Here is a 16824-nt window from a genome sequence, read left to right on the forward strand (position 1 = left end):
TTCCGCTGACAGCAGCAGGCTTTTGTTCCACTGATAATCCTGTGTATTTGTTCCACATTCTGACTAGCTGCTTTTGAGCCTAAGACCTCTCTGCTCCTCACTGTCTCATTTAGTTTACCAAATGATGGTACCTGTGCCAAGCTGGCAGCTGCTAAATATGACTGCCTTGAATTCGAAGTGCCAGGTGATTGTATAACCGTTTCACCTGAAGGGAGATGTTTCATATAAACACTCCAGTCTAGTTATTGTATTTAATTTCAACAGTTTTAAAGAAAATATGTTAACCCTTTTGTGTATGTGTGTGTGTGTGTAAAATGTGTTTGTGTGTGTGTGTGTGTATATATGTGTATATATAAATATATATATATTATATTCATTCGGGACCACGGGTATTCTGGATAAGGGATCTTTCTGTAATTTGGATCTCCATACCTTAAGTCTACTAAAAAATCAACAAAACATTAATTTAAGCCAATAGGATTTTTCTGCCCCCAATAAGGATTATTTATATCTTAGTTGGGATCAATTACAAGGTACTGTTTTATTATTATCCGTTTTAAAATTCTGAATTATTTGATTAAAATGGAGTCTATGGGAGACAGGCTTTCCGTAATTCAGAGCTTTCTGGATAATGGGTTTCCGGGTAAGGGGTGTGTGTATGCATATATATATATATAATATAGCATACAGTACATGTGTTTTGTTTCTGCTGCTGGGTTAACATGGTTTTATGGGTTATTTCAGGAGAACAGACATGTTTGTGCCGTGTTGGAAATGGGCCAGCTGGTACAGCCCTCAGAATGCTTGTATAGATTATTTTGATAAAGATCATTTATTTGATCCTGCAGAGGAGGATTTTCTAATTGCAGATCTTGCTGCCCTGATGTCTGCATGAAAGAGAGAAGTAGGCAGTAAAAGGGTAAAAAAAAATGTTCTGAGCCTTTTGGATATAAACAGTTGGTGCTTTGCATTTGATTTGCATATTTGCTTTTGCAACCCTTTGCTTGATTGACAGTGACCTGAAAGGGCTGTTCTTATGATCCACCTAGTACATTCACTCTTATCTAAAGGCTTTGTGTTCTGTGGTAGCTTTTTCTGTGTGGAGAACACGGAAGAAAACTAGATGTTAGATTAACATAATAAATAAAGGTGAAGTTCAATTAATAGTTACATTCCTCTATCATATAATCTAAGCAACACTTTGATTATTTGCCTTTCTGACTTTCTGAGGAGTCGTTTTTTGTCATCGTGCTAATATTTATAATTCTCTGTTAAATCATACCCCCACATTTATTATCTACTGTTTGATTTAAACCACTGCCTAGTTCTTAGGGTCAAAGGCCTAGCAGCCAATATATACGAGTTTCAGAATTTTATGGGGAGATGTAGAACCAGAAATAAATTAAAACATACATACATTAAAATTAATCCAGGGGTGCTTGACTGGACAGTTCAAAATATCTGGGCAAAAACCAAGCAAAGCAGCAACATGAAAAACACCTTAAGTTTGCCCATATTTTGTAAGAAAGTACTGGTATGGGTTCCAGAATGCTCTGGACCTGGGGTTTTCTGGATAAGGGGTCTTTCTGTAATTCGGATCTCCTACCTTAAGTCTGCTAAAAAATTAATTAAACTGTTATTAAACCCAATAGGATTGTTTTAGCTCCAATAAGAATTAATTATATCTTAAGGTCCGCCACACAGCGTTCAGGGCTGAAACAGCAGATAAGGAGGTAGAAACAATAGGATTTCTACCTCCTTCTGCCGATTCAGCCCTGACGGCAGATTTTGGTCAGGCGCCTTCTATGGCGCCCGATCAAAATTTTCTAACCTGGGCGATCGGCGAGTCGACCGATTTCAGCAGCTTCCTGCTTCGCCGACATGCCATACACGCACCGAATATCGTACGAAACGAGGTTTCGTACGATATTATCAGTGCGTGTATGGGCAGCTTAAGTTGGGATCAAGTACTGGGTACTGTTTTATTATTACAGAGAAAAAGGAAATCATTTTTAAAAACTAGAATTCTTGGCCTATAATGAAGTCTATGGGAGATGGCCTTTCCGTAATTCGGAACTTTCTGAATAATGGGTTTCCGGATAAGGGGTCCGATACCTGTACTACAAAACTATTGGAAAATGGGAATATCAATGCTAGCCAAATGTGTAACTTTAAGGAGAGCTAAAGCTTAATAAAGAATAAGTTGTACCTTGTATTTTGGGCTCCTGTACTAGTCCAAGGCAACCACAGCCCTATAGCTGGGAAAAATCTGTGCTACTGAATTTATTTTATATAATATATATATATATATCCATAGGGTAGCACTCTGCTTCAAACAATCTCTACCCAGGTGCACAGTAAAAAACGTAGAATCACCAAAAAGTGAAAAAACAAATGTGTATTTAGCAGGAACATACACATTTGTTACGTTTCGGTCCCAGTTGGCTGTATGTTCCTACTAAATACACATTTGGTTTTTCACTAAAAAAGTCCTGGTCCTGGTCTCTGTCCACAGGGATGCTGGCACTCACGTCTACTAGAAGGGAACAGTAGCCTGGGTGCAGGTCCAAGTAGATCAGTAGATACAACAAGAAGAGTATCTACACTCACAGTACTTATAATTTAGTGAATCCTTATTGAAGACAAAACAATCCTGTTGGGTTAAATTAATGTTTAAATTATTTTTAATAAACAATGTATGGAAATCTCAATTACGGAAGGATCCCTTATCCAGCAAACCCCAGGTCCCGAGCATTATGGATAAAATCCCATACCTATATATACAATATAAATGTCAATATGTTTACAATTAATTCAGATTATTAGTACATGGCAGCTCAGAAACTGAGCTGACAAGATTGGGAGCTCCTGTGACAACGTTGAAGGCCTAGATCATTGCTACTATAGAGATGTTGAAGCATTAGGCTGCTGCAGTAAGTTCAATATTTGATACCATGTTCTCAGGATTTCTGTTTTATGGGACAAAATCTATATTTTTGAAACTCGTTCCTGCACAAGTTAGAGGTGCAAGCAACTTGAGCTCTCCTGTATATGGATCCACCAGAGGTAAAGGGAGCCTGAGGAGGTTGTGCTTCTGTGCCATAAAAATGTCATAGTCAGTCACTGAGCTGTTTGGGCCTCTGTGTACTTGAAATGCCAGGGCCTAGTTTTATTCCCAGGCCAGATGTTATACAAAGTTTTTTTTATTACATATTAATATCCAGTAATTTTCCTCAGCAGTTCCCCATTGCTCCAGAGCAACAGTTTATCATAACCAAAATGTTAATTTTATGATACACAAATAATGACTTTTTCAACTTTTTTTTAAATTATTTTATTTTTAAAGCTGTTAAGCATGCCATTGACTTCAAAATTGTTTAAATTTGATTTCTTAGCAGGAACATGGAATTGCCAGCAGCTTATGTGTCAGCTGTACCAATTGCACTGTGGCCAAATGTAGTCAAAACAGAAGCAACAGCTGCTACTAAACAGTTACTTAACAGTTTAGGAAATCTGCCTTCTGGCTTACTAAGCTACCCCTGAGAAACTTAAGAAGTAAAATTATACTTATTTAGTTGTAAAAGGTACATAGAAAAAAAGGCAATTGGGAAAAAATTGCAATGTTCGTTGTGTAATATTTGAAGAAAAAAGTTTTGTCACAGTGAACTGAACCTTCAGGATTTTAAACTAGAATAGTGCAAATTGTCTCCAGGTTTTTTTCCACGATTAAAGGTTAATATCTGATTGTTACTTAAGGGGGGCCTCTCACCCTAAAAAAATAATTTCAGTTTTCTTTCTATCATGTTAGTCGAGCAAAATAAACTTTACTTTATCTATATAGCTTTATATAGCAAGCAGGCAGGTGCCATTTTGTAGAGACTGTTAGTAAGGCAAGCTTTGCATCATGCCAAAATCTTGTTTTTGTGATAGAATTGAGGGCCAGATGCCCATACTCATGCACCGGCTACACAATTGTGAGGAGGGAGGGGGAAAGTGAGGACTGCAGTGACATCCAGAAGTTGCTGAATGGAAAGTTAAAGTTATTGTCTGCCCCACCTTTATGCCTAAGGCAGTGCTGTCCAACTTCTGTGGTGCCAAGGGCCGGAATTTCTCTCGCATACATGGTGGAGGGTCGCTAATGGAAGCCAGTTTTGGCCACTCCACCATTTTAATCCACACCCACTTCAAACCACACCCATTTTATCACAATGGTCGCTGCAGGGATATCAACCATCATTCATATGTTAAAGAATTATATTATGTCATATTAAGACACCCTTAAATCCGTATGCCTCCTCCTCCCCTGTGGATAGCACAGCAACCCCCAGCATATAATTACACACCTTAGGGACCATTTAATGGCTAACAAACTCCCAGAACAAACCCCTGCCAGGTTCACCTCCCACAGGCAGTATAGGGTAGGCAGAGAATGGCACACACAGGCAGCACTCTGCCTGTCCTATGCTGCCTGTGTGTGCCATACTCTGCCTGTCCTATGCTGCCTGTGGGTGCCATACCCTCCCTGCCCTATGCTGCCTATGTGCCATACTCATGTATATGTGTATAGGCAGCATAGGCCAGGCAGTACATACAATGTCTGAGGTGTGAAGAGGTGAACAATGTGGGTGATTACAGCCTGAGCCTGAGGTGTGAACACTGCAGGGGGTGAACAATACAGAGATAAAAAGGTGTGAAGAACACAGGGGATTACATTTTTAAACAATACAGAGGGATTACAGCCTAAATCTGAGGTGATAACCATGCAGGGGGCCAGTTAATCTCAGTACTGATACCATTTAAAGTTTACACAAAGTTAAGACATCAAAGCAGCCAGACAGGCGGGGGGCCACACAGAGGGGGGGTCAAGGGCCGCTAGTTAGACAGCACTGACCTAAGGCATAGAGGCAGGGAAGGCAATATGTGATTGACAGCTGAGATATTTAAATGCCTTTATAATGTGTATGGATGTGTTAATAAAAAAAGGAATTAGGGTTTCATGTTTAATTTGAAAAGGACTTTTATTATACAACTTTTTTATGTCTGGGTGATGGGCCCCCTTTAAGAATTACATTTTATCATGTAGATGAAAGAAATCTAAGCAACTCTGTAGTTATTGGGCCTTCTGTCTGTGTTTGTCACTTACTAAAAATGCACTAAGACACTAATGGGCTTATTTATCAATTTTCAAGTATGTTTTACTAAATCGAATGCTCGTTATTAATAAGGAAAACTTGAGTTTATATAAACCCTGGTGTGTAGCCATGGGGACAGCCATTCAAAGGAAGAAAAGGCACAGGTTATATGGCAGCTAACAGATAAACCCTGTAGAATACAATGGTGTCTTATCTGTAATCTGCTATGTAACCTGTGCCTTTTCTCCTTTTTTCCAGCTTGAATGGCTGCCCCCATGGTCACACAGCTGCTTATTTATATAAACTATAGTAGTGTTCCTGAAGCAAACACCCCAGTTTTACCAGTGCAGGGCAACAGTACATTATATTTCCGTTACTTTAAAACACTTTCATTTTTTGGTGTTACTGTTCCTTTAAGTGTCTATATTGGGGAGGAAGAATGGGCTTTTCCAAGCTCAGAAAGACTCTCTAACAAAGGGAGAATTATACATGAAATATTCTTGCAGTAGCTTAGCCTTTAAAAAGAGTTATCTTAAAATTTTCCTGTTTTCTCTACTTTTCAGAGCAGCCTGAGCAAGCAGATTTGTGGCTACTGAACAGTTGCACTGTGAAGAGTCCAGCTGAGGACCACTTCAGGAACTCCATTAAGTAAGTGCTACACTTTCTTGGGGATATGATCATATAGGTTACTTTATATACTATAGTAAAATTTACGAACAAATCAAAAGGGTTGGGAAGACCGCCTCAAACCCACTGGGTTTTTAAAGCAGAAGCCAGGATAACAGCTAATCAGATTCCCGACTACAGACCGGTTTCGCCCTTCTTGGGGCTCATCAGTGTAGTCTTTTTGACCCTTTGACCTGTTCGTGAATCAGCACTACTAGCTTTACCTAAGCTGATCAGAAAACCCTGCACTACACTGATGAGCCCTAAGAAGGGCAAAACTGGTCTGTTGTTGGGAACCTGATCAGCTATTATCCTAGCTTCTACTTTAAAACCTAGTGGGTAAGCTTTAGCCTATAGGAAAAACCCATGTAAATGGAATTTGTTCCCAGAATCCCTTTTGACTATAGTAAAATTGAAAGTCGTAGGGGTAGATTTATCAAAATGTGAGCAAATTTATCAAAGGGTGAAATTTAGACTTCACCATTTGATAAACATACTTCTAAAAGTCCTATAGGAATGTATAAAAAGTAGGTGAGTTTTTCTCTGGTAAATCTCACATTTTGATACATCTGCCCCTTAGTGTAGAGTAAAGAGAAATGTAAACCTGTACATATGTGAAGTTTATTATATATATTGAAACTTGATTATTTCACTTGCCTTTTTGGGTACTGGTGCTGGCAGCAGGTTTTCAGTTCAAGTGAAGTTTCTTTGTGCTTTTCAGCTGGGTTAATAGAGAAGGAAAGCTAAAAACTAAAGAAAGCTTTATCAGAAAGGTCTTTGTAAATACAGCCATAAGAACTCACAGGAAAGCTGCAATGATTCCTCTTTGAAAAGAAACAGGATTTCTTGTCTCCTTTTTTGTAAACATGTGCTTGGGCATCTGACTTCCTCTCTCAGAGAAATCCTTCATTCCCAGAGCCAAAGTCTGCAGCAGTTCTCTCCGCTCTCCTGCTCCCCCCTCTCATAAGAATTCCTTAAACTCACCCCTCCTACCCTTGGGAATGTGTGTTCTGAGCTACAACAGCTAGAGCTGGAGCAGGGAGCTATGAAGGCCAAGCAAAAATGGCTTCTTGGGTTCCTTTACTCAGGTATGGTAATGTTTTCTGCAGAAAAAATATAGTGTTCTAGGTGGCACCAATGTGGCTTATCTCTTGGCAGTAAAATGCCAAAATTGCTTTCCTTCTTTAAAAGTAATTTGTCTGCTGTCAGCATAAGGTTTATACTCCTGATTACTATGTACCTGAAATTTTTGGTAAAGAGAGGCTTGAGAGTTCACTTACACTTTCATTTACTGCATTTAGAACATTAATATAAAGGCCACAGTCAAAGCTGACCCAAGGCCAATATATAGATGTTGTGTATTAAAAAAGAATCCAGTACACCAAATATCTGGAGAAATCTGTTTTTTATCCTCTTTAAATGCCTTGCTCATTTTATTACTGATGGATTCATGGAAAATAATTTTCTTATATTAATACATGCCAATTCAATTTGAATAGGTTGTTTAGCCTGCACCCTATACCTTTTTGTCATTTTGATTTGTCCTGTTCTGGATATTTACTTTTTATATCATGTCGTCTTGTGTTTCTTGCTGTGATGTGCCATAAGCCACGCATTTCCCTTACACTAGCATGAGACACTGCTGCCAGCAGCTCATATTGTTTTGATCAAAATCTCTTTCCATGATGGTAGCTATCAAAACACCTCATGCCACGATTTTCTTAGAGTGGTACAGTTGGATTTTGTAAACTTTATAAGGGGAGAAGCATTTTGGCAGCGAGAACCAAAAATTGCTCCAAGCCTAAATGTAGGCAATCTTGCATTTCTATTGGAAAATTCCCATTTTTGTAGGTTTCTTTAAAATGGAAATTTGGCAGGAAATCACAAGGATATCTAGGGGCAGGAATAGGTTGTAGAAGCAGTAGATCACCAAGCTGCTGTGGTAATAAACTGCTATTAAGCCATCTTACATTGATGCCCATATTGTTGTGAAATGCCATATTATTTGACATTTTGTTTCATGAAATATCAACATTTTGCCTTAGGGCAATACACCTAATGTATACATTAGAAGGTTTTCCTTTCATTGGTGTTGCTGTGCCATTTCACACTTTTCTTGAATGATGTCTCTGTGGTAATACTTCTGAATCCATTCATTTATCAGATCTTGCATGAAGTAAGCCAATTTTTTGACATTTTTCAGGCATGACTTCAGTCCAAACAAACCAAGGAGACTCTTTCCCTTTTTTTTGGCTGAAGATTAAGACTAGCAGTGGTTTCAGCATACTGATGTACACTTCAGATTGATCTTTATCCGCAGCACACCTGCTAAATAGTTTTAGGAGAAGCAATTTAAAAAGAAGAACTGTTCTGCTATTTACAGCATACCTGCCACTTTTTTCTTGACTGGTTTATCAGCTAACTTCCAGAGATTAAGGATTCCTTATGTGTAGTTACTCTTTGAAGTACAAATGAAAAATTTGTTTCTGTAATAGAATAATTCAGCGAATGTGTCACTGCACTTTTCCAGACTACTATTTATTTATTTCTTGGTATTTATATAGCACCAACACTTTTCTGCAGCACTTTACACACATTATACAGGTATCGGACCCCTTATCCGGAAACCCGTTATCCAGAAAGCTCCGAATTACAGAAAGCCTGTCTCCCATAGACTCCATTGTAATCAAATAATTCAGAATTTTAAAACTGATATCCTTTTTCTCTGTAGTCATAAAACAGTACCTTGTAATTGATCCCGACTAAGATATAAATAATCCTTATTGGATGCAAAACAATCCTATTGGGGTTAATTAATGTTTTATTGATTTTTTAGCAGACTTAAGGTATGGAGATCCAAATTACAGAAAGACCCCTTATCCGGAATACCCTTGGTCCCGAGCATTCTGGATAACTGGTCCTATACCTCATTTGGATCAGTCTCCTTCCCCTGAGGAGCTTACAGTCCAAGGTTCCTATTTCATTCATGCACAGAAGGACCAATTTTATCAGGATCCAGTTAAGCTGCCTATATGTTTTGTGTGGGAGGAAACTGGAGTAATCAGAGGAAACCTGCTTATACACTATTACCTGACCTAATTTTCCATTTTTCTGCTCAGTTTTCCAACTTTGTCAAATCACTCTGCAAAGTGGCACCATCCTGCATGGAACTTATAGTTTTGCACAATTTAGTATACAGTATATTGTGCTTCAGTCTCTAAGCTTAGCAACTGACAGCAGCACAGAGCATGTGCAGTTAATCCGCAGAAAAGAATATGGGGAGCTGCTGGGGCATCTTTAGGGCTCTGGTACACTGGGCTGGTGCCCCTGTTAGGAGAAAACAGCACCAGCCCAGGGTACCTGTAACGAGCGCTTCCTTCTTCCTCTCTCTTCTGTCGGCGAAATCCGTGGGCCGGCGCATGCGCAGTAGAGTGAAAAGCCGACTTTCTTGTTTAAGTTCGGCTTTTCACTCTACTGCGCATGCGTGCACAAGCGAATAGGAAGCGCTCGCTGCTACCCCGGGCTGGTGCTGTTCTCTTTGTACAGGGGCACCAGCCCGGGGTAAAAGGTAAGCGATCTAAGTCACTTGGGGGTGCCTAACATTTTGGCACCCCAAGTGACTTAGCCTTTCCTTCTCCTTTAAATGCACAGATCTTTACTGCTAAATAAAGGGCTGGGGTTGTTGGGGTTGGTAAAGATAAAATGGATTCCCAATTATACTTAATCAGGTCAGTGTGCTGAAGGTGTGAATGTTTCTCATGCATTTGGCTGCTTTTTGCTGTCTGCTTTGTGTTTGGGTTAATTCAATGGCGCTGCAAAGAACACTGCAGTTAATCGGATTAGTTATTCAGTACCTGGTATCATTTCATTTCCATTTTCTTCTGTCAGAGTTATTGAACTGTAATGCATTCTTCTAGGACAGGGATCCCCAACCTTTCTTACTCGTGAGCCACAGTCAAGTGTAAAAAGACTTGGAGAGCAACACAAACACCATAAAAGTTCATGGAGGAGCCAAATAAGGGCTGTGATTGGCTATTAGGCAGCCTCTATGCACACTATCAGCTTACAGGGGGCTTTATTTGGAAGTAAATGTTGCTAAGTCACTTGGGTGTTTTTATTCAACCAAAACTTGCCCCCAAGTCAGGAATTCAAAAATAACTACCTGGTTTGGGGGCACTGAGAGCAACATCCAAGGGGTTGGGGAGCAACATGTTGCCCCTGAGCCACTGGTTGGGGATCACTGTTCTAGGAGAAGCAAATACATTTGCCTATACAAATGCATTTACTTTTTTTGTAGTGTTGAAAGAAGCACACTAATTTATCTTTTCTATCCTAAAAATGTAAATAAAGCTTATTTAAAATGATTAAGCATCCACTACAGTTTGGGTTGCAGGTTTACAGCAATGGCAGTTCCCCTTTAATCAGTCAACCTGCAGTTAAAGTACATATCCAGCTTCTGCCAGTGGGCAGCTATGTTGTGGCAGGGTGTCTCGCTCATTATGTGCATTAAATAATATGGCTGCCCACACCAGGAGTTCCCTCCTGGTGTAGGTGGCCTAGCACTGGTGGACATTTTTTTTTTCCAAAACCCCCTCCCTTCTCTAAGCAACCGCCTTTAGCATGTCATTATCAGGGGCTTCTCAGTAGACTGGTATTTAGTTATATCAGCTTTGTTGAAGTTCTTAAGGAAGTGCTAAATGGAAACTGGCTTTATACTCTGGCCTGTTTATAAAGGAATGGAAATTAAGATCAGTGAAAATAGCCCCACTTTATAATGGCAAAAAATAGAAAAAAAGTTTTTTAATTAAAATAGGCAGAATGTAATTTCAAGTCCCATTTATTGTGTTCAGTTTTGGCAAAGGTATTTTTAGGTGTATACTGTCCCTTTAAAATTGACCTTCCTATGTACTGTGTCCTTTAAACTATTTTTGTTTTGTGCATGTCACTTATTCAGTGACTTTTTTAGGCAGTTTATATATTTTTTTAAAAACATGTTTTTGTATTTGCGTATGTCTTTGCAAGCAGTTTCTGTCTATTGGATTTTTCATTTAATATAATTGCTTCTCCTTTTTAAACCCATCGCTGTATTGTAACATCTGTGTAGCATCCTGGCCCATGAGCTCTTTAACAAAGCTTTCCTTTAGAAGCAACACAATTAAATAACTTCTTTCCTCCCTCTTAAAATCTATAACCCAACAGCATGCTGTTTGACTATTAGAAAATGGAAAGTTATTAAAGCCCTCAGACATATGAGCTATTGTGCAGAGTACAAGTGCTCCTATCAAGTGGCAAGCTCTTCTGCACTCTGATACTGTCAAGATTGTGTCCAGCTGTTGAGATTTAGGAAAAGTGGAGCAAACTGTGTGCATGGTGCATTAGTGCCAATATAATAGATAAGAACACGCAGTTCCAGACAGTATCTTTTATCTTCCTCACAATAGAAAAGAGAGAAGAGAACTTGCTGAGAAACATACACCTGATCTGCTAGAAAAGTGCATTTTAAGTATTAAGATTTTTTTTTTCCATTCAATGTTTTTCTGTTTTCTTTGCTAAGGAGAAATATGCGAATAAAATGTGTAAGTAAGCAATAGTTAATAAACCACTATCTGTACAGTATAATGTTGCCAAAATGTCCATAGCAAGACTTTATCAAAAAATAACTTTTTCTGTTCAGACAAAGGATAATATGCCTATCTAGATTCTTAAAGCAAATTAACTTGAGGAGCATAAATCCACAACCCACAATATTTTTTATTGCTCAGGTAAAAGGGGTGCTGACCCTAAGGGTAAGGCCCTATGAGATGGACTGTAAGCCTGCATATAAATGCAGGTTGACAATCCGCCCATATACTTGTAAAATCTTGTTGTTTGTGCCTAAACAAGGAAGCATTGAATCTGCCCAGGTGCAGGCACACGCAGCCGATATCCACCAACTAACAGGAGACTTGGCATTTTTTGGTGGATATCGACTCTGTACCTGCACCCTGGTGGATTCAGTGCTTCTGGGGGCAGGTAAGATGAGATTTTTCAAGCGTATGGGTGGATTTTCAGCCTGCACTTATAGACTGACAATCCGCCTTGTAGGGCCTTACCCTAATTTGCTTTTTAGTTACTGTCTGTTGCTTATATGCCAACCAGATGATATTTAATCAGCTAAGCAGTGAAAAATGGCAACAGAACCTAAGGCACACACACAGAAGTAGCGTACAAAGCAGAAATATGCTGTTACAGGTTTTGCGGGTTTTGAAACTTAACATGGGGCTAGCCATATTCTTAATTTCCCAGGGTGCCACAGCCATGTGACCTGTGCTCTGATAAGTTGGAGTGATATCAGCCCCCCAGCAGCTGATCAGCAGAACCATACGAAGGTAGCAAGATAGGTAGAAGCTCCTAGTAGATCAGAATAGCATCAATAGTAAGAAATCCAAGTCCAGCATGGGACTCCTCCAGTTATATGGGAGTAGGAGAAACAATAGGTTATCTGAAAGTATTTCTAATGTGTAGTTTTGGCTCTTTCTGAAAGCTCAGACTCAGACACAAGAATTACATTTGAAATTGTAGAGTGAATTATTTCCGATGTTAACAGTATAAAAAATATCAAGTACATAAAAAAAAATCATGACAGAATCCATTTAAGGTAATCATTTTGCTCCCTTCCTGTCCAGTGTGATCGATTTTTTTTTTCTTTCTCAGTTTTTTACAGCATGATATTGGGTTTGAGATAGCAAAGCACACAGGACTGATTCTCAGGCTGCATATAAATGCAATATGAAAATCCACTGATCAGCTGGCCTTTGCTCGCTTCTGTGTTCGCACTGACAGTTACTGCACTAGCCTCATGGACACATGGAGCAGATTTTGGTAAAAGCTGCTCTGTATGTCTGTACCATCTGCCATAGTGCTTCTCGGTGCAGACACATGAGCTATCAGAGTTCAGCAGATTGTCTGATTCTTGGCCTGCAATTTTATATAGGCACTCTGTGTGGCACTGGCCTAAGGGCAAGGTCACATGGAGTGTAGATCTGCTTCTCTCAGTCCTACAGTCTTCTGTCAGGCTGAGAGAAGCGGATCTGCTTTCCTGCACTTGTTGTGTGTGTCTGCACTGAAAACTACAGCATCCGCCAGGCACAGGCAGCAGAGTGAATCAGAAGGTTGGCCTGGAAAACGCCGGCTGTTTACATGCATGTTATCCAGCCGTTTGCAAATTATTAAATGGAGCCCAGGTTCTCACATAAGCATAGATGGGGCACTTTGTAGTATAGGAGAATCTGTCCAATGCTAAATTCGTACCTTTATAACTTTTAACTAGAGGAAATAACCTGGTTGCAAGTTTGAAAGGAGTGAAATTAAGACAATGGTTAAACAGATCATTCCATTGTTTTTCTGATCATTAACAGAAGGCCTGGGACAGGTGGTTCCTGTTTCACCCAGTATTTCCATCATAGTTCTTCTGAGGGACAATGACAAATCATGCTTAATTAACTGCCCACATACTTCTTACAAAATGTTCTTTTCTGCTGTGCCAGACTGACATACTGTTTATTCTTTAATATGCTGCCTCTTCCTCACCTTCTGCCACCTTCTCCTTCAAAACGATTGTATTGTTTTACATGCAAATAGAAATTAAATTTGGAACCTGAAAACCTCTTTTCAGGAAGTTGAACAGATTTGGGAATACAGATTTGGGAATACCTCTTGTTAGTTATATAAGGTTTCAAGGTATAAAGATAAAGGGATAATTAGCAGAATTGAGGAAATTAATAAAGAAATGCTGATGCTGAATGCCAGATCAGTGTTCTTTCCCATAATGCTTTACAATTTGGCCTAAACATACACATTGCATAAGTCCCTTTACACATTAAATTGTACATGACTCCTTTCTTTCAACACCAGCTTTAATGAAAGATTTAAAGCATTATTTTTATTTCCAATTATTGAGTTCTCCTAGGGACAGTTGATAAAGCCAGTCAGGCTGAAAAACGTAAGCAAAAGAAAAATTATTTCTGTTCTAAGTAGTCCAACATCTGGTACATGAGCTATACACATACAAACTATATATCCATTAAATAAACATCTTTTCAGCAGATATTTGCATGAAGACTCTTAAGGTTCTAGTTTGGCAAGTAACCATAAAATTAAATGCCAACAATATACAAATATAACAACATAAAAGGTTGTGTTTTTATATAAAACAGAAAAATGCAAGTTTAGGTGCATTTTATACTTATGGCTAGTGATGAGCAAATCTGTCCTGTTATGTTTTGTGGGAAAAAAATTCTCAAAAATTTGTGAAATGCAATTTTTCGCGGGGAAACCTACTAAAAAATTTCACTCATCACTACTTATGGCAGCTTTATACTGGGCAAAAGCTTTGGTAAAGGGATTGTTCACATTTGAATTATCTTTTAGTGTGACATAGAGAGTAATATTTTGAGACAATTTGCAGTTGGCCTTCATTTTTTATTATTTGTTTTTTTTTTAATTATTAAACTTTTTGTTCAACAGCTCTCTAGTTTGGAATATCAGCAGCTATCAGGTTGCTGGGGTTCCAGTTACCTTACCAACCAGGTAGTGTTTAAAACGAGAGACTGGAATATGAATAGAAAAGGGCCTGAATAGTTAAAAAAGTAATGAAAAGTTACAATAAAATTGTAGCCGCACAGTGCAAACGTTTTTTTGGCTGCTGGTGTCAGTGATCCTCAATTGAAAGCAGGAAAGAGTCAAAAGAAGATGGCAAATAATTCATAAACTTGAAAAAATAAGTAATGAAGTCCAGTTGAAAAGCTGAATAGTACTGACTATTCTATAACATATTAAAAGTTAATTTAAAGGTGAACCACCCCTTTAATAAAAACACAGTTTATAGGCCTAATTATTAGAAACGTTCTCCTCCTTTTAGTTAAATATAGAGCGGCTTGTGCTGGTGGTGCATGTTGGAAAAGGCCAGTTATCCTTTGTTCACCTCCACATAGATGCTACTCACCCAGATGAATACTATTTACCAAAGGGGCACAGAAAAAAAACTGTGTGCTTGGCATTGTTTGATCAGTTTGCGAAGACAGAAAAGAGCTTTGAGTCAGCCAGGCACACAGCCGTGATTAATGGACCTGCTGCATAATAATTGGAAATGGTCAATACTGACAGCAGTCCAGAGTGGTTCAGAGGAACGTTTTCTAACCCGATCCAGCAGTGAATACATATTTCATTCTGGGCTGCTGAGCTTTAACATGGTTTTGTTCTGGAGATTAATGATTTACTTAAATGTCTTGGCTTGCTGCAGCAGTATTGCTGTATTTCCACCTCTTTTATTAAAAATTCCTTCTGTGTCACAAGAAACAGTGGTGTGTTTTCAACTATTTCTGCTTATTAATTTACTTAAAGACAACTGCATCCATTCTGCTAGTGTGCCTGTGGAAACTAATTCGATTTCAGTTACACAGACATTAAAAAGTTACAGTAAATGCTAATGCTTTGCAAATGGTAAAGGGTACACTTAAATATGTTACTTTGTAACTTAAACTGTCTGCTAGCTTTGGATGACAATGTGCCCATGGTAGGTTCAGTCTGTTGATGAACCTACCATGAAGAGTTAAGTGCCCATAAAGCAGGGTGCATCGGATGTTCGACAGCTGCTCTATGTTGTAAATAATTACAGGCCCAGGCAGAAACTATTAACAGAAGTTTGTAGCATCTGGCTCACCTGCTGGCCTTTTAAACAGGTACATCCGGGCGCTGAGCACTACCTCTCCAACTGATTGCAAACTGGAGGCCTTCTTACAGGCTCATGTTTGTGTAAGCAGCAAATACAGGTATTGCTTGTTGGAACAGGCACATTCTACGCTGTCTGCCTTAACTCAATATGCTTATCTGCTCCTTGCAGGTTATGGGAAATCTCTGCAGAACAGATGGTTTAACCTGGGTGACTCACTTGTATATCACCCTTACACTTGAACTGTTTGTTTCTTACTTCATTGCCAGGTGGTTAAACTACTGAAATCCAGGCACATCCATTGATAAGCTATCATTGAGAAACTGTTAAAAAGTGATAGTATATGGCCACACTCCGTTGTGGCCTGGCTGAGCTACTTATAAGTAATTATATATTATAATAATAAGTATTGCTGTATCTTGTGAGGTCTTTTGTGAGGCCCATTGCCTTATAATAAAAGCAGGCCCGGATTTGGGGCGAGGCCACAAAGGCCCGGGGCTAGGGCGGCATGCCTCCCAAGCGGCACTGTAATTTTGCACAAATGGGGCGGCCTCGGGGGACCCCGGTGACAAATCAGGAGCTGCACAAGAGCCATGACTATACTTTAAATTATATCCATATAAACGGAGCTTAGTGATGTCATTAGTTAAAAAAATGTTGCTTAGTGATGTAATTCCTGTCACATAACTAACTGACACTTGTGTATTATAATAAATAATGTGCCCCTGTTGAAAAATATGTGGTTATGATAAGTTATCTCTGAGTTCCATATATAAAAGCACTTGGCCTTTGGCCTCCTTGGTGACTTATATTATCCTTATATTTTACAATAGTGGGTGCATTATTCACTATGTATCAACACTGAAACCTATAAAAATCTTATTTGGACCAATTTTAGCAGGGATCTATAATCCACAAATTGTTTTCTATACTGTATGTAGTATTTTGCCAAGAACTCCACCCACTTCCCCAATGTTTGGGGTATCTAGCTTAAAGATTATGCACTTGTCTGTGATGTATCTTTTTTTGCAAAATTGAATTTTTTATTTGTTTTAAGTAGACAATAAAAGGTATGGGACCTGTTATCTAGGGAACCTGTCTTGGGACCTAGTGATCTTTCCATAATTTATATATATATATACCTTGTCTGCTCAAAAACATTCAAACATAGTAACTATGTCTTTTTTAAATACAGCTGAAAACCTTGTTTGCCCTAGCAGCTGCTGCCTGGCATTGCTTGCTTCAGCCAAGTTTATTATCTACAAGGACTCCACGGTCCTTCTCCATTATGGATTTGCCAAGTGCAGTCCCATTAAG

General features: G+C 38.9%; 1 protein-coding gene across 3 annotated transcripts in view; it reads left to right on the plus strand.

The window, feature by feature from the left end:
• The window catches only part of cdkal1 (CDK5 regulatory subunit associated protein 1-like 1), a 477082-nt gene that overhangs the window by 68232 nt on the left and 392026 nt on the right, over window positions 1-16824 (plus strand). For all 3 annotated transcript variants that reach the window (XM_012964438.3, XM_012964437.3, NM_203863.1), the window contains 1 exon segment: window positions 5696-5780. In XM_012964438.3, the coding sequence (XP_012819892.1) occupies window positions 5696-5780 (85 nt within the window).

This window comes from Xenopus tropicalis, chromosome 6 (genome assembly GCF_000004195.4).
Source record: "Xenopus tropicalis strain Nigerian chromosome 6, UCB_Xtro_10.0, whole genome shotgun sequence".
Classification (NCBI taxonomy): Eukaryota; Metazoa; Chordata; class Amphibia; order Anura; family Pipidae; genus Xenopus; species Xenopus tropicalis.